At 45.8% G+C, this 26703-nt stretch overlaps 7 protein-coding genes across 8 annotated transcripts in view; 4 read left to right on the top strand and 3 right to left on the bottom strand.

The window, feature by feature from the left end:
* LOC126562157 (cytosolic non-specific dipeptidase) overlaps window positions 1-16214 on the bottom strand; it is a 57180-nt gene extending 40966 nt beyond the window's left edge. The window contains exons 1-4 of the mRNA XM_050218586.1: window positions 16171-16214; window positions 15869-16103; window positions 13797-14915; window positions 13663-13733 (exon numbers count right to left, since the gene is read on the bottom strand). Of these exons, the coding sequence (XP_050074543.1) occupies window positions 13686-13733; window positions 13797-14915; window positions 15869-16103; window positions 16171-16214 (1446 nt within the window). The 3' untranslated portion in view covers window positions 13663-13685. The remainder of the gene's footprint in view (window positions 1-13662; window positions 13734-13796; window positions 14916-15868; window positions 16104-16170) is intronic.
* The window catches only part of LOC126561202 (WD repeat-containing protein 61), a gene marked incomplete at its 5' end in the record, with an annotated part of 144319 nt that overhangs the window by 87315 nt on the left and 30301 nt on the right, over window positions 1-26703 (top strand). The window lies entirely within an intron of this gene.
* Window positions 1369-5678, top strand: LOC126561395 (nascent polypeptide-associated complex subunit alpha, muscle-specific form-like). Its single transcript, XM_050217508.1, has 6 exons — window positions 1369-4002; window positions 4072-4712; window positions 4780-4969; window positions 5052-5191; window positions 5259-5394; window positions 5475-5678. The coding sequence occupies exons 1-6, from the start codon at window positions 1378-1380 to the stop codon at window positions 5676-5678; spliced, it is 3936 nt and encodes a 1311-aa protein (XP_050073465.1). The 5' UTR covers window positions 1369-1377.
* LOC126561432 (bromodomain-containing protein 1) lies at window positions 7839-11829 on the bottom strand. The gene is made up of 4 exons (XM_050217570.1): window positions 9351-11829; window positions 9016-9278; window positions 8480-8941; window positions 7839-8396 (listed from the first exon to the last, which is right to left on the bottom strand). The coding sequence occupies exons 1-4, from the start codon at window positions 11817-11819 to the stop codon at window positions 7934-7936; spliced, it is 3657 nt and encodes a 1218-aa protein (XP_050073527.1). The 5' UTR covers window positions 11820-11829; the 3' UTR covers window positions 7839-7933.
* On the top strand, window positions 12345-13520 carry LOC126562805 (OCIA domain-containing protein 1). Its single transcript, XM_050219388.1, has 5 exons — window positions 12345-12444; window positions 12508-12642; window positions 12710-12888; window positions 12959-13128; window positions 13194-13520. The coding sequence occupies exons 1-5, from the start codon at window positions 12391-12393 to the stop codon at window positions 13457-13459; spliced, it is 804 nt and encodes a 267-aa protein (XP_050075345.1). The 5' UTR covers window positions 12345-12390; the 3' UTR covers window positions 13460-13520.
* Window positions 18858-24369, bottom strand: LOC126562909 (dnaJ homolog subfamily C member 5 homolog). 2 transcript variants are annotated; one of them, XM_050219507.1, is made up of 7 exons: window positions 24315-24369; window positions 23174-23312; window positions 22951-23103; window positions 22749-22880; window positions 21589-21657; window positions 20140-20338; window positions 18858-18914 (listed from the first exon to the last, which is right to left on the bottom strand). In XM_050219507.1, exons 1-7 carry the CDS (start codon window positions 24332-24334, stop codon window positions 18904-18906), a joined length of 723 nt encoding a protein of 240 aa, XP_050075464.1. In that variant the 5' UTR covers window positions 24335-24369; the 3' UTR covers window positions 18858-18903. The 2 variants fall into 2 exon arrangements, with proteins under 2 accessions (XP_050075464.1, XP_050075465.1); XM_050219508.1 differs by lacking the exon at window positions 18858-18914 and adding an exon at window positions 19720-19787.
* Window positions 25464-26087, top strand: LOC126563450 (cytochrome c oxidase subunit 7C, mitochondrial-like). Its single transcript, XM_050220095.1, has 3 exons — window positions 25464-25521; window positions 25594-25693; window positions 25833-26087. Exons 2-3 carry the CDS (start codon window positions 25607-25609, stop codon window positions 25947-25949), a joined length of 204 nt encoding a protein of 67 aa, XP_050076052.1. The 5' UTR covers window positions 25464-25521; window positions 25594-25606; the 3' UTR covers window positions 25950-26087.

The raw sequence follows: 26703 nt of genomic DNA on the forward strand, positions 1-26703 counted from the left end.
GCCTTACCTCACTCGTTCCCCCAAGCGTGCTGCGGGTGCTGCGTGGTCGTGATGCACTGTTATTTGAACTATTTCCTGACCGGAATAATATCATCGATCGATCGGTCGAACGGTCAGTAGAAGGAGGCTAAGTTATGAGTTCCGCGCGCTGTTATGGATGCACCGCGGGAATTTCCGGCCCGACAATGAAGCTCGTGCATGCGTCGGACACATTTTATCCGAGCACTTAGAGCAATACGAATAAATTGAATAGATTTCTGGATCATCACCATCACTACGATTGGAAAACCGAATGGCCAAACAACAGTGCACTGGAAACTGCAGAAAAACAAAAATCTCTTTTTTCCATCGAATTCCAGCGGGAAATGGATGGAAAAGCATTGCACCGAACCGATCATTGGGTGGACGGGGGGAGGGTGTGGGATCGTAACGAGCTGCGAATGAGAGAAAACGCACGCAGGAATTGAGCTTTTTAGCACAATCGGCAGACAGACCCGGATGGAGATGGAGGGAAGGAACAGGTTGCATTTGCAGGTTTTGCTATCTGGCCCGTTCGCGTGCGGGGCTCTGCTCGGGCTGGCTCGGGTGAAAAGCTGGTTTAACAATTTTCTCTCCCGAACCTACCCGAAACGGAGTACATTTTTGGGGTCACACCGGATAAAGATTTGCGTACATGTGTGGATCTGTGTGCTGTGTGTGTGTGTGTGTGTGTGCGAGCGGGGTCCAAAAGAAAGATGTAAACACATTTGCGGCGGGTGTTCGCAATTCGCATGCTGCTGCTGAGAGATCGCATGATCCAGATATGATCTCTTGGCAGTCGTCAGGGGAGTAACATTAGTGGTTGGTTTGGCGAATATATGCATTATTAGCCGGTTTTAGTTTCATGGGTAGCAAAAGAGGCTAGAAAATTTATAAATAATGCCCCGTACATGCAGTTTATCCCATTTTTAAACTTGTTTTTAGGAATGCGGGCAATTGGCTTTAGAAGGCTGATAGCGGGAACTGATCTTGCAGTGGCACAATTTAAGCAAATGAATCTTGTTTATTTTTATTAAAACATTTTCTTCTATTCTCTTTCTCGTTCTCCTTCTCCCAGCTCGTGCGAATGAACAGGCGCCGGAGGATAAAATGAGCGCCGAAAGAGCGCAGCAGCTCAACACGGCATCATCCTCATCATCATCGTCCAGCAGCAGTTATTACGGTGTGCTACATTTTCCTGCCACCAAACGAAAATAGTTCAGAACATACTGGACACTGATTAAATACGTTGGACGAGCATTAGCTACTCTAGAAGATAAGTCCCAGAAGGAAGCTCAAGCAGAGAAGAGAGTTTCAAGAAGTTTCAAGCACGTTCTGGACTCATCTCGTTACACCGTCATGCCAGCAAAAGGACACAACAATTGTAGGGAAATTCCCGTATCCGTACAGATGTACATCTACCGACTGATAGCCGCCATGTTGATCTGTCTCTGCCTAACGGCGGTGGCCACAGCAAGCTCCATTCCAAAGCAAACTACTAGCTGTAGTACATCACAAGACTGTAGTAACCGTCCACAGTTTCCGGACGTACCACTGGCAGGCAAATCGAAACGATCAGCCGCCCCCATTATGAACGAACTCACGCCCAGGTCTAGCACTGGAGACAGAAGTCTACTTGCCGTGTCGTTCGATAGCAATAGTAACAGTGTTCTGGAAACGAGCGCTGGGCCGTCTGGACGCAATGGAAAGGATTTACTCGACGAGTCCTACCAACGAACCAAGGAGCTGGCCATGAACATATCAAACGTTCAGCGAGCAGTTCTAGCTTCACAACAGCAGCGTCCTCCACCGTTCAGAGTTCAGGGCCCGGTGCAACCACAAGGTAGCCGTCAGAATCCGAATCCAGACATTCAGGACATCATCACGGGTATTGTGAAGCTCCTAAATGGAAACGTTAACGTGCATGCGAATCCACAGCCCACACGGCGTCATTCGGCGACTCGCATCAACAACCGAGGTCCACCACGCATATCCGAAGCTCAACCGCTACCGAACGAGTATGAAGGAGAACTGGGTGCACCCACTTCTACGCGCCCTCTGCTGCAGCAGGACCAAGGACAGCAGTCGGGCGGACCATCGCAAGGACCGCGACCAGATCATCCCGTGCGTCCCTTCCTCACAGGAGTCCCAATCCCAGAGCAGATTGTACCTTCGATGCAGCAAACCTATCGACCTGGATTTGTATCACAAAACAGACCGCCCTGGCAGAGACCTAAACCACGGCCACCGATATCTCCTAATCGAAGGCCGATTCCACCCTACAAACCGTACCCAACCAATCTCGATTATCGACCGGATCCGTCCAATTACGATGGAAGTGGTCCATCCAACACGGGTCCTATAGCGATTCCCACCAACAACGATGGTGGTAATGCGATCGACAACGTTACCGAAAAGGTGATCGAGGATCCTCCCTACGAACTTCCCAGCGCTGGAGGAAACTATCCGACTACGACACAAGGAACGACTGAAACGAATCCAGAGGTTGACGTCACCACAACCACCGCGGCCGCTTCCAATGCGGATTTGGAAGAGAATAAACCGGCGGAGGAAGCATCGAACAAACGACGACCGACAACAGTACCGACGGAGGTGCAGTATACGATCGAGTCGGCAACCAGTGCTGCCAGTGTGATGCCTGCGAACGGTCCGAACGGTGAGACTTACGATCCAGAAGTGGTACCAAGCGTATACGAGATCAACTCGATTGAATATCTCCCGTCAAGTGGAGTGCTAGAACCTACGCCATCTACGAGTAGTGCGATCATTACAAGCAGCACAGGTGTGCTAGAACCCTCGACCAGTGGAGAAGGTGATCATTCGATTACAATCACTCCAACACCTACACTGCTGCCTACGTCGGAAACATCCACGATCACGAAAACGACCACCACAACGAATGCTGCTCCATCGGAAAGCATAACTTCGGATGTAATATCTCCAACAAAGAGTTCGGCGACAGCATCGACGGACACAACAAAACCTCCACCAGACTATCGATTCCAACCCCGGCCAGGACTGGTGCTGGACGATCCAGACTTCAAACCGGGTGGTGGGGCAGGATCCGGTAGCAGCAATGCCATCCGCACCCAGAACCTACCACCGTTCGCCAATCGACCGGAGATCTACACAGCTCCTCCTCCTCCCGGGTCCGGAGGATCAGGGATAGCGGCGGGTGCGCGTCCTCCGAACTACGGTGAGATCTTCGATGTTACGCTGTCCGCCATCCAAGGACCGGGCGGTGCAGGTGGTTCCGGGTCACAGCAAACGATCAAAATCAATCCCTACTACAATCGACCCGGACCGGGGACTGGACCCGAGGCCAGTATTATTCTCACGGGTACCGGTACCGATGGGTTCGTTTCGATCGATGGTAAACGATCGTACATCGATCTGTTCGGTACGGAAACACAACGCGGTCAGAAAACACAAATCCAACCCACTCCGACACGATCAGCCGGACCTCCGGCGTCTACGGAGCGGCCTAAACCTCCCAAACTTGGCCCAACACCTCCTGCCCTGCAGCCGGGTATCGTCGGCACTGGGTATGCCGTGCCGGAAACGGAATCTCCCGTACATGCTGGACCGATCGGTGGAAACAAACCGCCCACGGGTGGTTCGGGACAACTTCAGCGTGCCCCCTCGGTACACCAGAGTCGTCCGAAGTATCCGGGAGCACTGGGACTGCCACCGGTACGCATCGATACCTGCATTGTGGGTGATGATTCCACCTGCGATCAGGCTCAGAACGAACGCTGTAAGACGGAGAACGGTGTGTCCAGCTGTCACTGCCGTCCGGGGTACGCTAGACGCAAGCATCGGGAACCATGTAGACGGATCGTGTCACTGATGTTGTCGATGCGAGTGGACAAAATCTATGAGCGACGGATCCATTGGGATGTGTCACTGGCAGACCGGAGCAGCGAGAAGTACCAGCAGCTAAGCTATGAGGCCATCCGAGCGGTAAGTCACGACCATTTTACTGATCGAATTTTCACTGATCTTGTGCGGTTTTTGTTTCTGTTCCACCAGATGGATTCGGCAATGTCGATGACCCCATTCTCGGACGAGTTCCTGGAGGCACGCATCAACGGCATCTACACCGTCAATCCTAGCGCTGGATCTTCCGTTTCTGGTTCTGCGTCCGGTGCCGTGTTTGTAAACTACACCGTCAACCTGGACGAAAACGCAGAAACACTTCGACCCGCCCTACGGTCCGACATCCAGCGCCATTTGTTGGGTGTCATTCACCGGCGGAACAACAACATTGGCAACTCGGCACTGTACGTTGAGGCACCAACGGGAGCCGTTTCGAGCGTGCAGGACGTGGATGAGTGCACTTCGGATGAGTTAAATGATTGCGATGAGGAGGCCCACTGTACCAATTTGTTTGGCACGTTCCGGTGCGAGTGTAACGTTGGTTTCCGAGATCCGTGGGCCGATCAACCGCAGCGTGCAGGACGTGAGTGTCTATCGTGTCCGGAGTCGTACTGTACGAACCGTGGCACCTGTAGCTACGATAACGCCAACAACAGGCAGGTGTGCAAGTGTCTCGGCAGCTACTATGGCACGCAATGTGAGATCGATGGCGAAGTGCTTGGTGTGGCCGTGGGAGCATCGGTTGCCGCAGTTGTTATCATCGTGCTTACCCTTATCTGTCTCGTTATGTGGAGGTAAGTGGACTGGAGCATTTGGGAAGAATTCGATCCAAGACTAATTTCCATTACCTTTCCTTTGCAGCCGGAAGTGGCAGCGTGAGCACAAAAACGCCATGGGCAGCCCAGTGTTCGGTTATCTTGGCAATGGACAGGTAAAGACACCGGTCATGGGACAGGCACCGTACCAGGTGACCCTAGAGGATCGTATGCGATGGGCACAGATTGCGGACGTAATGGCTCAAGCGAATCATTACGCGGTAAGCTACATCGATGTACGCAACAGAACGCGGCGCAAGAAAAACGGGGACCAAGAGTTTATTAATCTTTTGTTTTTTTTTTTATTTTCGTTATCAGGCTGAACCCGTTGCAGGACGCCCATCGTCAGCCATGTTTGGCTATCCTAATTTGCAGACGATAGGTAGCATGAACACACTCTCGCTACATGGCACCTTGCCAATGCACACCGGAACCTTACCGCCAGTCCCGTTGCCAAGGTAAGATGGCGCCAAGCGAAGAGCGATCGACAATTAAGTCACAACTTGCTTTTCGAATCTGTTACAGGACTCTTGGGCTAAACCGGAATGGTATGCGAACGTTGGAAAATTCCAGCTCGAGCGAGGAAGAGGATCGTGCTGATCTGTTGGGACGCAACTTTAACGTCCCACGGCCAAAGAGTCGCAGCAATGCAAGCGTAACGGTAAGCGCCTCTTCGGGGAATGTGAAATGTATCAATTTTTTTCCTTTTCTGACGCACTTTTGTTCCTTTCTTATCCTTAGTCGGGTATCTACTACGATGTGGATTACGCACCGACCGGTGCAGAGCAGCTGTACGGCGGTGGAAGTACACTCGGCGGAACGATAGGAGGTGGCGGACTAACTGGCGGTGGTGGTGGAGGTGGTACAACAAAGTCGCAAAGCAGCATACCAATGAGCACCTACACCTCTTCCGGCCGGCCATTACAGTCGACGTACTACAAGTGACGCGTTCAGGGATTCTGCTGACCGCACAACCCGATACGAGAGGTTCCCGGTCACTGACACGAGAGAATTACGCACATGTACGCAACTGCGCGATCATCTTGTTGTGATAAATTGATCGATTTCGGAACTAAAGACACTGAGGTGAGAAAAAAAAATCTCCACCAAGCTGTAGCCACTCGGTTAAAAAGGGCGGCAAAACGGAACATTTGTAAAAGTGTAAATATAGCGCAGGAAGGAAGCAAGGCACAATGCTGTTAGTCTGAATTAGGGCGTAGAAGTGTAAGAGCAGGTACTAAATTAGTGTAGTTGAAGCGATAATCGAGAGCTGTTTGAGCTGTATTTAAAAGCAAAACATAGGATGTGAACAAGTGCGGGAACTGTAAATGAAGCGGGCAGTAACAAAAATAAATCAGTATAAATAATCTCGCGTTTGAAGCCTTACCTGTGTTTGCTGATTGTTGCGATCACCGATTGATCTGTCGACTGCTTTGTTATCACATTGAAGAGCACACGCACGCACACACTCACTCAACACTGCACGCTGCACGCACATTGGATGATCGAGCAGGTGATAACACTCACCGAATATAACTCACTTTTGCACTCTCATTTTCCTTTACCCACACACGCACACCCACACCCGAAGAGGACGCTATCGCGTCGAATGCGAATAATTGGAGCTTTTTTTGAAAATGGCGAACGTGCGAAAAAACCACGTGCTAACTTTTGCAACACACAAAACTGCACTTTTATACACAATTTTCACTAGAAATTTACCATTTTTTCACATTTTTCACTTTCCTTTTCCCCTCCACAACACATAACTATAAGCACTTTTTCACCAAATGCCTTTTTTAACCACTTTTAACACCCTCCCCAAAGGAACCGACGCGCACCGACATACGCCACAAGTGCTTCTTTTTCTTGCCGATATAATGCGGCTTATACCTTAAAACCCACCGAATTTTCGATAGCACCCAACCGCTAACGCATTCTAGCGTGTTATTTTCCACATTTTCTGCCCATTTTCCACCACTTTTCCTTACCGACACACAACAAACGCGCGCGCGCACCTCAAGTACCGCTGTAAGAAGATCGACCGGTCTAGAACGAAGCTGCAGAACGAATGATCAACACCGACGCCGATTAGCTTATCGAGAGCAGCGCTGCCGTCGTACTAACGCATGAACTAGTGAGAGGTGAAAGGTGAGAGTGGTGACACTCTCATCCATCTCACTTCTTTAACCACTTTCACTGGTTCGGATAAATATCAAAGCCGGCCGGCTTGCCTTGATAGAAGACGAAGCAAACCCAGCGTATTATGCGTGTTCGATGTGCGATTTTTTTTTGCTTTCATGATCGAGCGTCTCAGAAGGGACATTCTTTATTAAAAATTGTTCCGTTTTTTTGTTTATTTATTTAATTTTCTTGCTTCGTTCGATAGTCGACGCCTGATGATGTTTTTTGTTATTTAATTTCCGGTCCTTTCCGAAATATGAGGGGGATGATGCTGCGTTTCTTGATAAATCGCTCACTATGAATGTATAAATAGTTTATAGCCTTGTAGAATGGCATGGCGGCGTCTTCCGCAGCCATACACACTCCCATATACGTCGTATTCTTTATTATCTACTAGCGTCCTTACATAAAATTCAAAACAAAAACGACAATCAGTGAAAGAAAAAAAAATATCGGAGGTTCCTATAAACTGGCCTCTCGGTCTAGTGATGATAATCATGATGATGGTGATGATGATGAACGAAACGAAACCTTTCTACTCCCTATGTCTAAACTCGTACAACGGTAAAATGAGATAGAGAGAGAGAGAGAGAGAGAGAGAGAGAGAGAGAGAGAAGGAGAAAAAACAAATGCACGCAACACCTCCTTAACACTTAATTACTAACCGTGCGGACACCTTTACTTCTTCGTCAAGCCAAATAAAACTAGCTTTGTTTTTTTTTCAATAACATTTGTTCATCGAATGGGATGCTGTCCAACGTCCTTTCTTAAAGCGCTTCCACCAACAACTTACACACGCACAAAATTTGAAACAATCATTTTTACACATTAAAATCAAGAAAACTTCCTCTCACCTCAACTTGGTACGCATATCGTAAAAAACTGACAACACGACGATAAAATTAACACGATTCCTCTTCATCCTCCTCTTCTTCCCTTTCATCCTCTTCCTGCTCTTCCGAATGGTCTCCCTGTGACGTAACAAATCCTGCTTCCGTCAACCCACTCCCATAGCATCATAACTTCCCGGCCGGTCCATCCGCACTCGAAACCTGGCTATGATAGTGGAGCGCTTCCTGGTACGCCTTGTTCACCGCCTTCCGTTCGGTCGGCTTTCGTGACTCGATCAGTTTGCTCTGGTCCAGTTCCTTATCAACACCGAGCAGTTCCAGCTTGCCAACCGGCAACCATTGCCACGTGCGCTTGACGTCGAAAAACAACACCAAAAAGACGGGCTCGTCATAGTTGCTGCGGAGGGCCAGTACGTCCGCCGGGGGAGCCGGCAATGGGACACCATTGTGTACGAAGCCTTTTGGAATGTTTGGATCGATTATCAGCGCTGGATACCACGGATAGCCGCGACATTTGGCCCACACAAGCTTCAATGGTTCGAGGGCTGGTTTTTCTGGGAAGGATTCAACATCCTGTTCGCTGTTGGAGGACATCTCTGAGTCGCAGTATGAATCGTCATTGCTTGAGCTACGGACAGATAGATCAAAAAGAAAGAAAAGAAAATTGTACATCGGTCGGCTTTAGGAGTTTCCTTAATTCATTCCACTTACCCAAACTCCGATTCCGTTCCACTGCCACTAAATCCACTGCAACTGCTGCAGGTACTACCGGTAAGGCTGAGATTGCTCTCCGAGTCACTAATTTCTCGATCCTGCTGGCCCCGGTACACCCGAAAACTGTCCGGAATGGTTTCCAATGATTTCCGCTCGATCGGTTTACCGTCCAGTGCCGAAGCGGACGTTGCCTCCAGGAACGATTCAATGCTTTTCCCACTTTTACCGATCCGCTTGCCACGATTGATCTTCTTGGCCGTCTTCTGAAGCAGTTCCGTCGTTGTCATTGGAGTTACCGTTGCGCTTGCGCTTGGGCCACCACCTGTACCACCAGCACCGCCACCACCACCTGCCCCACTACTACCAGCGCCTGTTCCGACACCTGTTCCATCCGGTTTCAGCGGTGTTTCCGGCTTCTTCAAGGCCGCTTGAGCTTTTCGTGTGAATAGAACCGCCGTTCTATTGGAAGGTAATGAAGGTTTAGTCATTAATATATAAGAAATTAAATTAAATTTAATTCATTGTTGTCTTACCGTCGATTAACGCCCGATGGAGAAGGACTGTTGTTAAGCACTTTGTGGGGACTTGCTTCCGGCGTGATTTGGTGATGTTTCTGGATGGCCGATAGACTGCTTCCTACTAAACCGCTAGTGGAAGGCTCCGGATGACCATGGGTCAAATGCTTTTTCGGTGAATGTAAAGAACCGGCAAGAGACAATGATCCACCTGCTCCACCGAGCGACGAAAGACTTGCTCCCGTTCCCATTAATTCCGATGACATACTGCGATCGTTTAGCTGCGGGCAAGAATACTTTTAAATTATAATACTACGCATCCGTCGAAACCATTCTCATTATCGCTTTCTTACCAAGGCACGCTCCGGATCTTTGCTGATCGCACGCTTCACACGCGCAATCTCATTGCGTATCTGTTTGATGCGCTTTGAGCGCGTAAGCGCATGACGGATACCGTTCGCTTTGCTCAGCAACGTCTGCAGTTTGCCGATGTGATCTGCGTTTGCCGACTGTCCGGTAATCTTCGTAAGCTCATTCTCAATGTCCATCGCAATGTTGTCCTCGTTGGAACCAATCGCTCGGGCACTGCTACTACTACTAGGAGCAGCAGCAGAAGCGACCGGTGTACTAGCACTGGAAGGCAAAGACGCAACAACCGGTGGTGGCTGTTGGAAATGGCCAGCTCGTTCGAGCTCTTTACGAACCGTTCGAAACACGATCGCACCGGCATCTCGCATCCGTACACCCGCCCGGTAAAACATGGTGTCCTTATTGTTGTAAGCCAAACAGTTCCGTATCATCAGCGCAAAGTCTTGCTCCAGATCTTCAATCCGAACGTACATGCCGCGTTTAAGCTTCTGTCTCATTGTGCCCAGATCCATCGGATGCTTCACAATGTCCATATAGTCCGGTACCTCCTCCGTGTCGACCGGTTCACGGAAAATCTCCTTATCGTCCTTCGCCTCCAGCTGGTCCAGTATGCGATGCAAAACACTCTCGATGGGATTCAGCGTGGCCATCACGAGCTGTTCGGTTGTTTTGATCAAAATGAGCTTAATCTTCTCGCGCTTGCGCACCAACTCACAGAGCAACCGCGACCGTTCCAGATCCTGCCGGAGACACTGCCAATACTTGAGCTGCTGATAGAGTTCCTGAGCGTCCGGCGATCCGTCGGTTCGATCGCGACATCCGGGAATGCCCGTTCCCTGCGCTTGTCCCTGTGACTGCAGTCGACGCAGCAAAGGAACACCATTCCGGTACTGACGCTTGAGCGTCCAGTAGGCAATGAGACGCTGTATGAATTGTTGCTTCTTCGGAATGTTTACCAGCGACGAGATTTCCTCGATTCGGTTCTGCGGTATCGTCGGTATGAGAATAACCGGTGCACTGGTCCGCTTCAGCGCAAGCAGCTTCCGGGCTTTTTTCATCTTTTCCCGCGTCACTTCCCGTGCGTCCGTTGGTGGACCACCCTCGGGCGAGTTGCCCGGTGTTGTCTGCAGTGCGTTCAGCGGTGTGTGTGCATCGCAGTAGGCCATCTTCTGTACCACCACCGGGTTGCTATCCGTGCCCTTCACCGTATCCATGCGCATGCACAAACCCGCCTGCTGTGCACAGGTCACGTGAAATGCCGCATAACAGTACGTTTTGTTACACTGAATGCAAGCTCCATTGCCCTTCTGCTTGCAGATGTAGCACGTCAAGCGCCAGCGGGCTGCTGGGATGGTTTCGATCGAATCGATCGGTTCCAGAAACACGGTGTTGGCGAACCGAACCTCGGGTATCCACAATGCACACACCACGTGAGCCCACTGGCCATGGTCGGTCTGCTTGAATGCACCGCCAGTGTTGGGACACAGCACACAGTCCACCGGACGGCTCGGACTCTGCAAACACCTTCGACAAAGCCACTGACCCTCGGGAATGTATGGCACACCGTAGCAATCCTGATGTACGGCCAGATTGCACATGTCGCAGAACAGAATCACGTTGGTATTTTGACACTCCCCGTCCATACAGATACAACACACCGCATCATCATCTACCACGGCTCCGTTTTGTCCATTAGCGGCGGCCTGAAAGAAGGATTCCTTCTCCAACCGATCCATCAGCAGTTCGAGCGAATCCACTGGCACCGGTCCAACATTCTGCGCCGCCCGGCGCTCATTTATAATGCTCAACCAGGTCGTGTCCTCCTCGTCAACATCGTACTCCACCTCACCGTCTAGCTCTTCGCTCGACTTTTCAATGAAACGGATATACGCGTTTGGACGTGCTGGTGCATCACAGATAGTGTAATCTTCGATCTCCTTAAACTTCCCTTCCGGCAGCTGCACTTCCGGCTCTTCCGGTGGTGTCACGGCAAACGCTTCGAAATCCGACGCCGTTTTGCACTTGCTTTCGTACTCCTCCAGCGACATTACGGGCAGTGCGTCAAGCACAGGGATTTTCACCGTCTTGCCATTGCAATCGAGCCGTACCAGATGTTCCGACTCGAGATACGTAATCCCTTCCTTCGGTGGACTGGAAGCGATCTGATTCTTCGGCGTTACTCCCACCTTCAGCTTGCGCCCCTTCTGTTTGATGGGAGTCGCCACCGATGCTGGTACGGCCGGAGACGGGTTTTCGTGGTCATAGGTAGTCAGATGGTACTGCAACCCAATCCCGGATTTGTACGTTTTGTCACACAACGGACATTTGTACGGACCATTGTCCTTTTTCAGCGTTTTGATGTAATCAATCACATCGAAATCGATGCCCATGGCGCGTTTCGATAGTAGTAGTGTTCCTGCTCCTGACTGGTTTTCGTACCTATTGGCTGGCATTTGTAGTTGCCACCCCGAGCGCAAGCACCAAACCAACGCCTTTCGCTTCACGCTTCCTGGAAGGTACAATCGTTATGTTCTTTTGAGTGCTGTAAAACCCTTTTTACCCACGGTTTTGGTTTTCACACGAAATCTTTTCTCCTTGGCTTGGTGTTCGTATTTTTGTTGCGCCTTTCTTTTTGTTTACAGCAGCTCATTTTTGACAGCAGCTATCAACTGTCACACGTCAACCGGTTCAGCGTTGCCAACATGCGCGCGGTTGACCAATTTCGAACCGTTGCGATTTTGTTTATTCCGTAATTTTGGAATTGTACGGTAAAAAGTTTTAATTAGTACTAGAATTTTATCTTACTAAAAAAAATATTCACAATAGTCGAGAACCACGCGTTAAAATTTGATAACCAAACAATATCGGGTCTCTTCTCTTTGTCAGCTGTCAATGTCAGCTGTGTCGTACCTGTGCCGGCTCTGTTTCGTCAAAATTGATTATTTTTGTTTTCGCTGCTGGATAACAATACAGCCTTCTATCGAATATTTACGTGCTTTTTAATCAAAAGATACTAGCTTCATCATGCAACAAAACAACCAATTGCAACAGCCCGAAGATTCACAGAGAAATGCACTGGTAAGAAAGAATAAAATCGCTCCTTATTGTAATGTAATGTTGTGAAACTTTACCATTCTGCAGAATTACCAATTTTCCCCGGAAGAGTTGCGAGTCCTTCGCGAGTGCAATCGTGAATCCTTCTTTCAACGATCTCTTCCACTTGGGACGGTGATGGGATTTGGTGCTTGGTATGCAGTACACAATAAGTACCTTAAGGTAAGGGAGATGTTTAGGGTGTCGGTTTCGGGAACGCATTTAATCATTTGTAACCACATCTACACAGGCAAGTGTTCGGTTCGGTCCCGCCCCGAAGGTATTGGTGGGCGTTACGCTCGGTTACTTCATCGGCAAAATAAGCTACCAGAGCAAATGTGCCGAAAAGATTCTACAGCTGCCCAACTCTCGATTGGCCGACATGATGCGACAGCGCCGCCAAGGAACCACGGGAATGGCCGATAAGTTGTACGATTGTTATTTTACAAGGAACAAGCTCTACGTTCCCTTACTAATCCTATATACTTACCTTTGGCAGCCTTCCGGATCAAGGTTTCGGTGCTTCGAGTATGCTGACACCGTTCGAAACTACACCGGCACGTGAACGACAAGCTGACGAATCCTTCCTCAGCAACGGTTCGATGAACCTATACTACGACGGTCCACAATATTCAGGACTGGATGATAGCGGCCGTCCAACTGTTGACTGTAAGTAGAAGTTGCGCTGAGTCGAGAATGCTGGACGATTTATCAATTACCTTTCACAATTCCAGCTACCACAAATTTCGAAGAGGATCTTCAGTTGCCACTCGCACCGAAAGCATCCAAAAGCTACGAGGAACTGCGACGACAGAATCGAGAGGAGTATCTCAAGCGTCAGCAGCAACCATACCGGCCGGCAACGATCCTCGAAGACAGTCCACCTATTCGACGCGATATGGCAGAACGGCGTGGCAGTGCATCTTCGGCAGAGGAACCTTCGATGCCACCGGGACCACCATCTGTCAAGAACAAGTATGGCGATGCATGGTCACAGTAAAAATCGTTCTTTAAAGCATTTTGTAGATACTTATCGGAAAGCTTAGTAGAGATTAAAGATACGCCCCTTGGCTAAAATACAAACATGCCGGATGTTTTATTAACGTTTTTCATATTCGCACCGATAACGACTGTATCAAACGGGTTTTTATTAGCACCGGGAAGTGTGGCGGTAGTGATTGGTTCGTGATGTCGGTTTTCTACGTTTGTAACAGCGATTTGCCTGCTCAGTTGATGCGGGAAACCTCGTACAAGTAAGCACCAAGCAGCTTGGTCTAGAATGTTTACAAAAGTGTTTAAATAAAACATAGTTTGCCACAGCCAGTGTTTCAACTTACCCCCTCAATATAGTTGCGCACATCGATCTTTTCGTTCTGCGAATGTGCTCCATCATCCGAGGCTCCCATCGGCAGCAGCAAAACGTTCTTGCCCGTCGTCTGCTGCAGCGTTAGCGTGACTGGAATCGATCCTCCCTCACGCGTCATATCGGGATCAACATTGTACACGTGCTTCGTAGCCGTTCGGGCCGCCTGATAGTGAGGATGATTCGGATCCTCTGTCCACGGCTTACCTCCATGAGCCATACGTACCGCAAACTGGTTCGGAGAGCCACGCTCAGCCCACTTGGCCGTCAGATATTCGCTCACGTAACGCTCCGTGAGTTCCGGAGTCTGGTGTGGCACAATTCGGATCGAAAACTTTCCAATAACCTTCTTCGGAATAACGGTCTTCTGACCAGGCTCGTAAAACGCACCCTCCACACCGTGAATTGAAAGGCTCGGTTGCCGCCAACGGTGCATTAGAATCTTCGTTTTGTCCTCCTTGTGCATCAGTTTGCGCGCACCAAGCTCCGCCCGGTAACTGCCAACGTCAAAGTGGATCGCATCGTAAATGGCCTGCTCGTTCGGGAGCAGTGGGGCCACTTCCTTGTAAATGTTCGGTATCTGAATGCGTCCCTCACAGTCCGTGAGCGTTCCAAGCAGATACACCAGATCGTTCATTGCTTCGTAAACGGTCCCACCGAATACCCCACTATGCAGATCCTTGTGTGCGCAGCTAACTTCCACCTCGAAGTAACAAATGCCGCGCAGTCCGTACGTGATGCAAGGTTTATCCGTTCCGAGCCAATAGTTGTCGGATATGCAAACATAATCCACATCGGATAGGAAATCTTTCTGACGCGCGTACAGCAGATCATCGAGACCTTCACTGCCGGACTCTTCCATACCCTCGAACACAAACTTCAGGTTAACCGGGAGTGGTTCACCGATGGCCTGGAAGCCTTCGATTGCATGCAGCCATCCAAGGACCGGTCCCTTGTCATCGCTCGAACCACGTCCGAACAGTTTACCGTCCTTTTCTGTCAGCACAAACGGTTCCGTTGCCCAACCATCCTCCAATATGGCTGGTTGCACATCCAAATGGCCGTAAAGGCATACGGTTTTCTTCGCGGGGTCCTGCAACAAGGTGGAATTCGTTAGTGAGGTAAACAATCCATCAAACACGATTATCACACGACGCACAATACGAGTTGATAAGATTTGAATGTTTAGCGAGATGAATGGGTAAGTGCACCGTATCTACTTGGGTAATTACATTCCAATTGCTCGGAGATAGTAGAACCCACATGAAATCATTCAACGAATCAATCATCTGTCCATCAACAATCCCTTTATTGCTCTATGAGAGTGCTTCGTCGCACTAGCATAAGCAGCAGCTCGTTGTGGTTTTCGATCGCAGCAAACCACTTGTGGTTTCCTAGACGTTCTCTCATAGATACTGCGATGCTGTTGTTGTGTTCGACCACAAATTTCGTGTGTTTTTCGTTATTTTATCGCATAGAAACCGCATGGATCACAGCCCACTTGATGATAATACTCTGAACCCGACGGCGACATCCTCGACAAACTCCATACTCCGCTAACCATCCTCAATAGGACCATCTCCGTCTTATCAATGAATAGCAGCTATAGCGCTGGACAGGAATGATTCCCATTGAAACACGACACTCTAGACTTACACTCTAGATTTTACAATCAAGCACCACACATAACGCTGACGCATAATAAAACATAAAGCCTCCCCTCTTCTCCATTCATGCTCCACAATTACATTTTGCAAACGTTGCATTCGCAGGCGTAGGGCACGATGCATACGCTGCATGACTAACCTGACGTCATATTCTTACGATGCACAGTTCCGATTCTAAAGGTCGGGTGCAGTTTAACGTAAACATCGACCAAGCTGAGCCGAGCCTCCGTTGCGGGCATAATTCTTTTACTATTTGTGCAATCGTAACCCAGTCATGCAAGTTCATTGACACTGACTGCGCTATTGCAGTGGTGAAATGGCGATCTTTGCACCTTTCTCAAAAAGCACAAAATGACACACAGCCTCGTACCACACTTACCTTTCCCAGCACACCGAGGATGACCTTCGGTAGGTCGAGTTCACGGCCATCGGCCAGCTGCTGTTTGCCGACGTCTGCCAGCTCAACCGACGCACCGAGCTTCCGCAATCGGTCCGCCACCCAGTCCACCATGCGGAAGATTTCCGGCCGTGAATCAGGCCATGCCGAGACCGACTTTATCGCGACCGCTTCCCGCAAAGCATCGATGTACTTGCTCTTGTTGGCATCGATGTGACTTTTTAAATGTGTACAGAAAAATTTACTTTACTGATTGAAAGTCCCATAAAAAAAAAAACACTCACCTGAACAGCTTATTCAGTACGGGCGGTAGATCTGCCTTGGACATCTTTGGTGAAAATAAGAATACTACACAACACTATCACGAGAACAAACTACAAATCGAATCACTTCACAGACAGAGCCAAGTGAACGGCACAACGGTCAAACTTTCTCTGGAGTTCGGATCCCAACGTCCGAAGACGATCGTTGCGCTGTTGGATGGATGGATGGGTGGATGCAAGTGTCCGCGGTCTGTCTGATATCACGGCCCAACGAACTGCGACGAATCTGCCTCTGTTTACATGCGCAAGTTCCAGTACTTTAGCGAGTTTTGCTTTTCTTGCTGGCGGGCGGTTCGTATTTGTGGTGCGACCTTCAGCAAACAGTACTATCACTACGAGATGCATGATGTTAAATAGGGGATTTTTCCTTAAAACCGAAAATACACGGAGATTCCTCTTCAATCCCCCACACAGCCACACCCTACACCCAAAAGAGGATTCTCTTCATGCATGGAATAGCTTGAAATAACTCAAAATCGAAATGAAACATTTAAAAATCGACTCTAAAACATTCCTTTGAATGTACTCATAGTACTGATATATATTTAGTAAATATGTATAAGTAAATAAAATATCACTAACCTGTGGCCGGTTGACTGACATTCCGACGACGATTACGACGCTAATCTCAACTGTTTGCATACTGATAAACGAACACTTTCCATCCCACCGGAACACGCAGCTGAAACAAAAAAATAGACGACATAGCTGTCCTTCAGCTCGCTAGAACAATGTTTTACAAATTTCGGAACAATCGTTACAAAATTGGTTACAATCAACAAGCATTGCAGATGTATATTGTGGATTTTGCATAACGTGGCAATGAATGTTTCGTCGTTCAGGTGTTAGTTTATTTCGCTTCCTTTTCTCCGCAACGCGATTATTTTAATGTCTTTAGTACCGTGTCTCAAACGAAGCGTGTCTGTCTGTCCCCATCCGGTTGGTTGGTTGATTAGCTGGGTACCATCCTCCTCTCTATTATCAAATATATTTTACAATATATAATTTCCTGCAGTCAGTTCTTTGTCCGTCAAGTCCGTCCTTCAAAGTTGTCTCAATAATATCTCTCGTTCGTCGTTGTTGGATTCTTGTTGTTATTTTTTTTGCTCTCCTGTTCGAACCCTTGCTAATTGGTTCCTCCTAACGTCCCACCGTGAAATAGTTATCGCTTTCTGTCCTACCGCAATACACTCACACACAATCAGAGTCCTCCTCTCCTCGGTCAAAACGGTCCTTCTTTTTTGTAAAGGTTCGTGCTTCAAATGCTTTGGAAATTCGGGATAAATGGATATAAGATTTATGAATTGTTTTTTGTATGTATATAGATATATTCTTTCCTACCGACCCTCCTTTTCTCATCTCATCTTTGTCTGAACGTCTTACTATGGTTCGTTTTTCCAGCTATATATATATATATATATATATATATATATATATATATATATATATATATATATATATATATATATATATATATATATATATATATATATATATATATATATATATATATATATGTATATATATATTTATATATATGTATTTATATATCTCTCTCAAGCCAGCCAAGGCGCTGTGGGATACACCTTATGCGCTTATTATCGTAATATGCATAACGACGTGTTTCGCCTTACCGAATTGAAGTAGTATTTGCAAAACTCGAAATAGTAACACTTAATAAATGAGGAGAAGGAAATACGTTTCCTTAAGTCGCCTAGGAGCTCTCTACACATCATGGCATAGAAGAATAGCTCCTTCGCTTTTAACTCCATCGCTTATCGATCGATTTGAATTATTTGTTTACTTTTTTAGTTGTATTTATGCCTAAATCTTCAATTGAACAGAGGTTCTTGTTTCCTGCTGCTAACACTCTTTAGAACCGAAGGACTAACACTTTGCAAAATCCTCGTGGACGTTGAACTCAAAAGAGTGGCAATAAGGGGATGAGAGATGCGGGAAAATGTGTGGTCTTCAATGATCGTTTGAGCGTATCACCACGTAGGATTTGCTTGGGTTCGTTCGTGTTAGTTTTCTATAGGTTATATGGATTACCAACAGCAACAGCAAGAGTAAACTATTGTTAGTTTGGTTATAATGGGGATTGGATTTTACTTTCTTGCTTTTGATTTTGTTTCCTTGTCTCTTATAACTTCAACTTTGTAGCAAACTCTTTCCATGAGGGGGTAAAGCGTCTCTTTCTCCATCTCTCTTAAGGATAAATACACCCACTCGCACACGCACACAAACAGAGAGGGAAATAGGATCTTCTACTACAACAACAATTTTTGGATGTTTCATTCCCTCGCCCCCCAAGGAATTCATCAAAATGAGAACTTTGCAAAGTTTCTGCCATTACTTAAACGCTTAAATATATCCTAAAAAGATACTTTTTTTCCTCTGCTCCACTGCTGCCTTTTACTAAGAGGTTCCAGATCCACACACACGCAAACACATAGACACACATGTGGTCGTTCCACCGTGTTTGCAGGGGACAGAAAATTTCGCGCTCGGTTTTGGAGCGACGAAATTAGTACAGTTTTGTTATTTTTATTGTTACAGTATATTGTATGTGGGTTGCTTTTGATTTGGTTCGGTGCTACATTCGCGGCACATAAAGGAGGAGTTGCCGGGCCGGGCCGGGTCAAGCTCTTCCTTCGAACCGACCATTTTTATTGATGGCGATGATTAATACGCTCACTTCATACCTAAAATGGGCAAGAAATAGGATAGAAAGGTAAAAAAAAACACGATTAGAATCCGAGCGGGTAACGCATCTATTACACGTACATAGGTCAGGGTTGCCATATATTTGTTAGAATTAAAAAAAATTAAATTAAAGGCGCCTTTCTGACCGAAAACTAATATAGAAATACATTATATAGCAACCCTGTATTAAGCACGAATAAATCTACTATAGTCACAAATCTATTTGTTAACAAGTAACACAAAACAATTAACAAAGCCTTTTAAAGATTTTGTCACGACACACGACGCACATTACTAATAATTATGTACATTTTACTTACATATTCACTACTACAGAAACTTCCGCCTTTTTTCGCATTGTGTTTTGCATCCATTACAAGCGAATGGAACGCTTCTACCGCTTTTATCCAAACTATAGATACACAATACAAGCAGTGCAAACAGTAATTTGCACACTATCGCTAGATATTGTGCATGAGTGATTTCGAAAGAAACGGATAACGTAGGCTCAACTTCAAAATTGGAGCAAATCTCCTGGGCAGAAATGGATATACAACGAAAAACAACAAACAAAACTTCCTTAGTTTCGGGGAAATCAAGAATAATTTCAGCAAACAATATGTTTTATGAAATAATGTGAAAATACCCATGCACATGCACAAAATCACACACGGGGACACAAACAAACAAACAAACAAACAAACAAACAAACAAACGCTACGTATTGTACCTACATGCATGATAATGTCTACGTAGCGAGTGGGACAAAAGATGATCGGTTTACCGTATATTCTTATTGTTTTTTGTTTAAACGTTTATAGCAGAAGCTGGGTATCGAAATCCAAATCGTTAATGCGTGCTGTTTTAGTGGCCTAGTTCCCGGAACGCAATTCGCGAGCAGCATATTGCCCATGTACATAGAGGGAGTAGTGTGCATGAATACGGACAAGAAATATGTATTAATATATTAGACAGAGATGTACACAACAAACCGAAAAACACTGTTTCTCCTTCTCTCATTAACATTACAAAAAAAAAAAATAATAATAATGAGCGTTTTGTCTTTTTTTTTTTAAATAGCGATACTGTGTACAGCACACCAATAGACACATGGAGACATACATCCATCAACTGTGGGGTTTTGGGATGTAAATGATTTCACGCGATGAATGCTCATCCCGGAGATGTGGATGGAGCCATGCAGCAAATGGTTCGCGCTCTTACCTGGCGTGTAAATCGGTTGATTGCCCGTGTTAAGCCCCGTACTCTCGGTGGCGGTACCGGTAAACGGATTTGTCGGATTGGACGATGGTGGTGGCATGGCGTACACGGGCATTCCGGCACCCTGCGCTTGTCCCGCTTGGGGTTGCGATGTCACCGGACCACTGCCACCTCCGTTATCCTCCAGATCTGCCAAATCCTCCTACAAAGAAACAGGAAAAGGAAAGCAAAAACAGGTACATTAAAAATTTTGTCTTGTTTAAAGGAAAATAATTCTAAAGGTAGACCCCCTGCTATAAAACGAACTACAAGAAGCTTCATTATTACACGCAGCGAAAGAGACAAAGGGGGGGGGGATAATACTCCTCGGTTAAGCTGTACTCCAGATTAGTAAGTGCGTTTTTATCACAGATGCTACAGAGCAAGCCACCCAAAGCCCCAATCGCCAGAAGGACAACAAAAACCACTGTCTGTACTTATCTTTTTAATAGTCATTTTCCATTTTTCCACACGCCACACTGGAAGGATTTTCGAGAGGACAACACCTTACAAAACTAAAAATGCCACACCATCCCAAATACTTTCCTCTTCATAAACAACAAATTGGTTAGCAATTCTAGTTCAATTTTGAGATTAGCAATGAACACACACGAACACACAATTAGACTTATTAGACCACTACCATTCCATTTACGCCCAACCATTCTAATACAGACCAAAGAAATTTAAGGGGAGAACAGTGATTTTAACTCCACGATGGGCTCGGTTTGTTCGTTGCCGTACTTCAAACACGTTACTCCAACAATAAGCATATAAATAAGTTCACTTTTTATTGTATTACGTCAATTATTGTTTAACTAATCCTTCTCGTCCTTCTGTTTATAATTTCCGCTCACTCACACACAATCAATCGACTATTTTTCCATTTTTCCGAATACAAACAAATGCTAATATTTACGGTCTAACACACCAACACAGAAAGGTATCGGCTTGTTGTGCCGCTCTATGTTCTTTTCCCTCTTGTTTAATTTTGTTCACACGATTTTCCCATTATTCCATGAAAATAAATACATTTCTACGATATTGTTTCCAACTAAATCAGGAAGGAGAGGAAAAAAAGAAGAGAAAGAAAAAAATCAAACGGTAAGTTAATGGCGATGAAGTTGATGAAGTTAAACGATTATTGGTTGATAGGGAGGGGTATGGGGTATTTAGAAATTTATCTTAATTCGCGATGTTTTAAGCTTGCTTCCTAGAAGACACAACAAAACAACGCGAATTAGAATAATTAATTTGCTTATTAACTTTAAGTAAAAAGAAATGAATCAAATGGTTGAAATGAAAGAAATACTACAGTAACGAATCATTAAAACTAAAAAAAAAATTACAGATAATCGTGCAGATGAGAGGTATATGGTACATAAAAATACAAACGATAAACCGAATACATACTCTTCGCGTTGGCTGTTCTGTGACGGCCGTTCCTTCCCGTGCGTTGCTACTACTTGCCGCACCATCTCTCTGATGAATGTAGAAAAAAACACATGTAGAAAAAAACAGATGATAGAGACAGAGTGTGAATGCTGCTACAACGAGAGGAGCGTCGTGTGTGTGCGTGTTGTGTGTGAGAGGATGTCTGTATCCTTTTTTAGTGAAGCGAAAGTGTACTGGAGCTCACAACAGGACGATGACGATGATTACGGTCTCTCATGATGGGCCAGTAGTAATAATTGGATCAAAGATTGTGCGTGGGATAACGCTCAGATGGAACGATAAACTCATTAACAAACAAAAATCTCGTCTGAGTAATGTGTTTCGAATTCCAAAAAAAAAAAAAAGAAACACTTCCAAAACTATTGAGTCCCACACGTACAACATCGCCAAAGTGTTTTTGGAGGAAAAATCATTACATGCATCGATTCGAGTCTCATAAATTCATCAGACCACATGAGTATGTTTCCGTAAAAAAGAATGAGATAGTGAGTGCAGTGCAGTAAAAGTGTACAATATTAAACTCAATTACAAACAAGCCAAACAATAACAAAAAACAGGGAAAAAATCATGTAAATTTCGTCAAAAGGGATGAAAAATTTGAAATTTTGTAATGATGATGAAGGATGCAGTAAAAACGATACAACTTTAAATTAATACTAATACAGCCAAATAGATCCCCCGAAAAACATTATTTGACAAATAATAGAAACGATACGGCACGTACATATCACATTTTCTGTTTGCATATCAGTATGGAATTCATGTAATTTGTTGCAACAAAACGGCCGGGTAATGCAGATGCTTGTGTGAGCGCGTTATGTTGTACGAAGGAAAATATTATTTCACACACTCACAAGCCAACGCAAGCACATAAGTCTAATTAGAAAACTGAGCTTTTTCTGGCAACTGTGAAGAAGGACTAGCGCGCAACATATTAAGGATTCTTTTCTTTAACACCGTGCAGAACATAGTGGAGCTCTGTAGAGCCGAAATATGCTATAAGCCGCCAAAATACACACAAAAAGGGGAGCAATTTACAAAAATCACACTTGTACGGTTCTAGCCCCATAGTTCTATGTGCGCTAATGACACGGCCATTCGGGTACGCGGGTACTTACGTGTAGATGATGATAGTCTCCAGCATTTTCCGGCGGTACCGGTTTGTATTTGCCAAAGCAGAAGTTGCAGCAACAGCAACAGCAGCAGCAACAATAACATCCGGTGATAATACCACAAATCATAAACAGTGCCTGCGGGTGGGATGGTGGGGGAGGATTAGAAATCAATTCACATCCGATACCGTCACGGGGAATACAATACCTTGCACGTAGGCGACGTAACGACAAAGTACGCATTGACGTTCTCCTCGCCAAACTGTTCCGCAATGTACAATCCGAGCGATCCATAGTTGTCGTAGATGTTTCGCTTGGTCAAGTCACTCAAGATGGAATGAGCACGGTTTACTTCTTTGAACTAAAAAAAGGTAATGCAAGCGCCGGTTAAATTTTAAAATGTAAACAAGTCAGTAGAAAAACAGATGAACCTTCTCTGCTGCATCTGGATTGTTGGGATTCTTGTCCGGGTGGTACTTTAGGGCGAGTTTTCGGTATGTCTTCTTAATCTCGTCCGCCGTTGCCGTCTTCTGTAGTCCCAGTGTTTGGTACAGAGTGTCCCCGGATGTTCTATAAGCACAGCGAAGTGGAAAAATCATAAACAAAAAGGCTCATTAAAATGACTCATTAAAACATTATTGATTAGGGAGTTTTTTTTCCTCAGTTTCACACACCACACCACGTGCTTCAACGTGTTTGCTTTTTTATGTTTACAACACCCAAGAACTTGAAGAATGGTTCTTATCAATTATTAACTGATTAAAAAACCTTCCAACAACGAGGTGTAACAGTAGTGAGTGAGTGATACATTATTTCATACAAAGCATTAGCCAGAATTTAGAATGAAAACAATTCAATTTACACATTAAGGTTGTAAATTCTGCAATACCGACGCCCGTTTTTATCCTTTAGCCTTCTTTTAGCAAAAGTGGAAACAGTAATACCCCCCCCCCCTTATAACAACACCGCTACACATGCATCAAAGCAAGCAGACTCAATCCTGAATGGGCTGCCAAAAGGTCGGGTGTCCTTCCTGCAGCAGCTGCCGTTTGATTCGCAGGCGTGTGTATTAGTGAACATCCTTGAACGAAATGTTCAAGCAGATTCTACTTTTCTCTCATTATGCTATACACATGATTTAGTAAGGCGTCTTACTTTGGCTGCTCATTCTCATGTTTTTCCAAGCTTTTCTACAACATTCGAAACAGCGTTCCATCTGGTAGAGCAGTTGGTCCCTACTGTATGTATTCTCGCTAGGGAAAAATCGATATTTCCAAGTATTTAATTTCACGCCACGGACACGGAATTTTTTTTCCCTTGCTTCTTCTACTACTACCACCTTCAACAGTGCAGGAAGTTGAAAAGCGGAACATTGTTACTACTCACGCTCGGTCGGCAGCAATAAAAATATTGTACAACTTTCCGTGTTTCGCGACTTCGTGAGATGCGCTCCTGGTAATAAAGCAATTTAATCGACACCTTTTTTTACTCTGTCTATTCCTCCAACGGAGGGTCGCTTTGCTACGAAACCTGAGGAATGTGTGTGAAACCGTTCGGAAAAAAGACACTTACGATAATTTCCTTTTATCCATTGTGATAAGATTGCTATCGCTGGCTGCAGCAAACTATCCGAACGAGTGGGTTGTTCTTTGCTGTTTTCTTCTCCTGTACGCAAAATCCTCTGCTCTGGTGGTGGTCGGTCTTCACAATCGTTGCTTCTTTCGGAAGGAATTCAAAATTTCTCCTGACAAAATTTCGCCAAACTTTTCACCTCGCTTGTAGCAACACCATTGACTTGCGGGCAGCACCTGCTGGTTTAATTTCGGTCTAGCTCACGTAGCTAGAGTGATCGGCGTGTGTAATATGAGCTCCGGAAAAGGGAACTTTAATGATTACGGACACACACACGCGCGTAAGGGGAAGGGTTCGTATATTGCCAGCTTGTTTGCTTATTTGTTTCCCTTTCAATTAACTACTTCACACCGTATGATTTCACTAGATGAATTGACGAGAGAGCTAATAAGCGTACAGCCTCACACCACACAGGAAAATAAAAACACTGTGATCGTTTTCACCCTTCAAAACGAAGAGCAGCAGCAGATGACACACACAGGAAGGGCGCGCGACACTCGCGTACTATACAGAAATTTTCAAGCTGATTCCGTGAAATCAAGTCCAGCGCTACTTTCCACCCTGGACGACGATTCGCTTTTTTCACTACACGCCGTTTGAGGAAAAATTAACTAAAACTTTGCAGCTCTTGCGCGGCAGACCAACCCCGAATATGACTCGTCTTGCGCCTCGTTCGTGTTTTTCTCGGGTGGGATACCTTTTCGCAGTATTTTCCGTGTTCGTGAGGTAGAGGCGGTATGCAGCGAAGACTTAGAAACGATACATTGTTTGGAAAAGCAATGCAGCATAACTCTACAGTATAAACACAAGGTCAAATGTATTCAGCGTACGTATGAGAAGCGCGGTTTGCACGCCGGGGGCATGCTTTTGAAAGAAGTAATTTTTCGATTGATTTTTAATACGGAATTTTCCGGCTTGTTTTGCTAGACCACACAAATAAAAAAATGCTTAAAATCTTTATCCCATTTCGCAAACTCACACTTTGGTAAATTACTTTTTTGTGGGAAAAAAGACAATTTTAACAACATACCAATTTTGTCCATTGCTAGCACAAAACATCCCGCAATGCAACAATTTTGACGATTCGCCATTTGACACAACCACTTGACTCTGTCAGCTTAGGCAATCGTGAAAAATTATCCCAGAGGTTTGTTACGGTAAAATAAAACACCTTTTCTCGCACTGATCGGCACTAAACCCAGCAAATTACTCCCGACAGAAACACGCCGAAGATGTTCGCCCGCGCCGCTAACGTTACCCGCACCGGTATGACCAACCTGGTCCGGTACTCGCACTCGCACGGAGGAATCCCTGGCGAGGTAAGCAACTCAGTACTTCATCGTGGTGGTGGGCCACAACTCGCGCTTTCCCATTACATAATGGAGAATATTGTCAATGTTTGCTTGGTCGAATTGTGCAACTACTAAAAGCATGTTTGTACCGTTTCCGTTCCAATAGAACCTGCCGTTCAGCCTGACCAACCGGTACAAGCTGACCGCCATGTTCATCGTGTTCTTCGGTTCCGGACTGGGCGCTCCATTCTTCATCCTCAGACATCAGCTGTTGAAGAAGTAAGAAGTATCCGGTCGGTTTTTGGAATGATGGCCGCACATACACACAATCTGGCCCTCTCTTCAGCTGTTAGTGAGCTTGAACGATATGTTATCCACCCCAAAAGGATGAAGTAACGCAATAAAAAAAAAAACATCCAAATCTGGTCACAACAAACAAGCGTTCATCTTGTAGCTGTTGTTTTGAACGCGAGTTTCCCGACTCGCTTTTACTATCCCAAACACAACGGTAAGCTTGGTAAGACTGTGCTTTTGGGGGCGAAAGAACTCGTCTACACTCGATGACATAAGCGCCGACGCGCAAAGGGATACCAATAAATTATCAATCAAAGATAAATCCGTACAAATTGAGCTACATCAGTTTTCATTTTAGCTTATCACTGTGCAAATGTCGGCTACCTTTACCCTGTTGGAGAGTTCATGTGGGCGGTGGTAGTTGTCCCTTGTCATGATAATAGTTGGTACACAAGGGTAGAAGGCATCAAGAGAAGAAGGAAGAAGAGGGGTCAATACCCCGTGACATGGGAGTTTTCCAGGAAACAGCATGGAGCAGAGTAAAACGGATTACTTAAGAGATATTTAATTTAAACAAGAGGGCGCAATAAATCCCTCTGCATCGAATTTTTAAGAATGGCAAAAAATATATTCAACATTCAAAAATATTAAAAGTTAAAAAGGAATACCATGTAGTAACGAAAAGGTTGATTTCATGGACCTGCAGATTTGCGCCCATGTTTTTCTTCACTAATTCTGTTACC

The sequence above is a fragment of the Anopheles maculipalpis genome, chromosome 3RL (assembly GCF_943734695.1).
Source record: "Anopheles maculipalpis chromosome 3RL, idAnoMacuDA_375_x, whole genome shotgun sequence".
NCBI classification, from domain to species: Eukaryota; Metazoa; Arthropoda; class Insecta; order Diptera; family Culicidae; genus Anopheles; species Anopheles maculipalpis.

What these genes read in the sequence shown, in the direction of transcription:
- LOC126562805 (XM_050219388.1), top strand. Translation starts at nt 12,391, where the DNA reads ATGCAACAAAACAACCAATTGCAACAGCCCGAAGATTCACAGAGAAAT. An exon ending in TACACAATAAGTACCTTAAG is followed by an intron (nt 12,643 to 12,709) that starts GTAAGGGAGATG and finishes ACATCTACACAG; the next exon opens with GCAAGTGTTCGGTTCGGTCC. An exon ending in CGGCCGTCCAACTGTTGACT is followed by an intron (nt 13,129 to 13,193) that starts GTAAGTAGAAGT and finishes TCACAATTCCAG; the next exon opens with CTACCACAAATTTCGAAGAG.
- LOC126561395 (XM_050217508.1), top strand. Translation starts at nt 1,378, where the DNA reads ATGCCAGCAAAAGGACACAACAATTGTAGGGAAATTCCCGTATCCGTA. An exon ending in CCGCCAGTCCCGTTGCCAAG is followed by an intron (nt 5,192 to 5,258) that starts GTAAGATGGCGC and finishes AATCTGTTACAG; the next exon opens with GACTCTTGGGCTAAACCGGA. An exon ending in GCAGCAATGCAAGCGTAACG is followed by an intron (nt 5,395 to 5,474) that starts GTAAGCGCCTCT and finishes TCTTATCCTTAG; the next exon opens with TCGGGTATCTACTACGATGT.
- LOC126562909 (XM_050219507.1), bottom strand. Translation starts at nt 24,334, where the DNA reads ATGGATAAAAGGAAATTATC. An exon ending in GAGACTATCATCATCTACAC is followed by an intron (nt 21,658 to 22,748) that starts GTAAGTACCCGC and finishes TACATTCATCAG; the next exon opens with AGAGATGGTGCGGCAAGTAG. An exon ending in CAGAACAGCCAACGCGAAGA is followed by an intron (nt 20,339 to 21,588) that starts GTATGTATTCGG and finishes GTTTCTTTGTAG; the next exon opens with GAGGATTTGGCAGATCTGGA.
- LOC126561432 (XM_050217570.1), bottom strand. Translation starts at nt 11,819, where the DNA reads ATGCCAGCCAATAGGTACGAAAACCAGTCAGGAGCAGGAACACTACTA. An exon ending in CCATCGGGCGTTAATCGACG is followed by an intron (nt 8,942 to 9,015) that starts GTAAGACAACAA and finishes ACCTTCCAATAG; the next exon opens with AACGGCGGTTCTATTCACAC. An exon ending in GGAACGGAATCGGAGTTTGG is followed by an intron (nt 8,397 to 8,479) that starts GTAAGTGGAATG and finishes ATCTGTCCGTAG; the next exon opens with CTCAAGCAATGACGATTCAT.
- LOC126563450 (XM_050220095.1), top strand. Translation starts at nt 25,607, where the DNA reads ATGTTCGCCCGCGCCGCTAACGTTACCCGCACCGGTATGACCAACCTG. An exon ending in ACGGAGGAATCCCTGGCGAG is followed by an intron (nt 25,694 to 25,832) that starts GTAAGCAACTCA and finishes CCGTTCCAATAG; the next exon opens with AACCTGCCGTTCAGCCTGAC.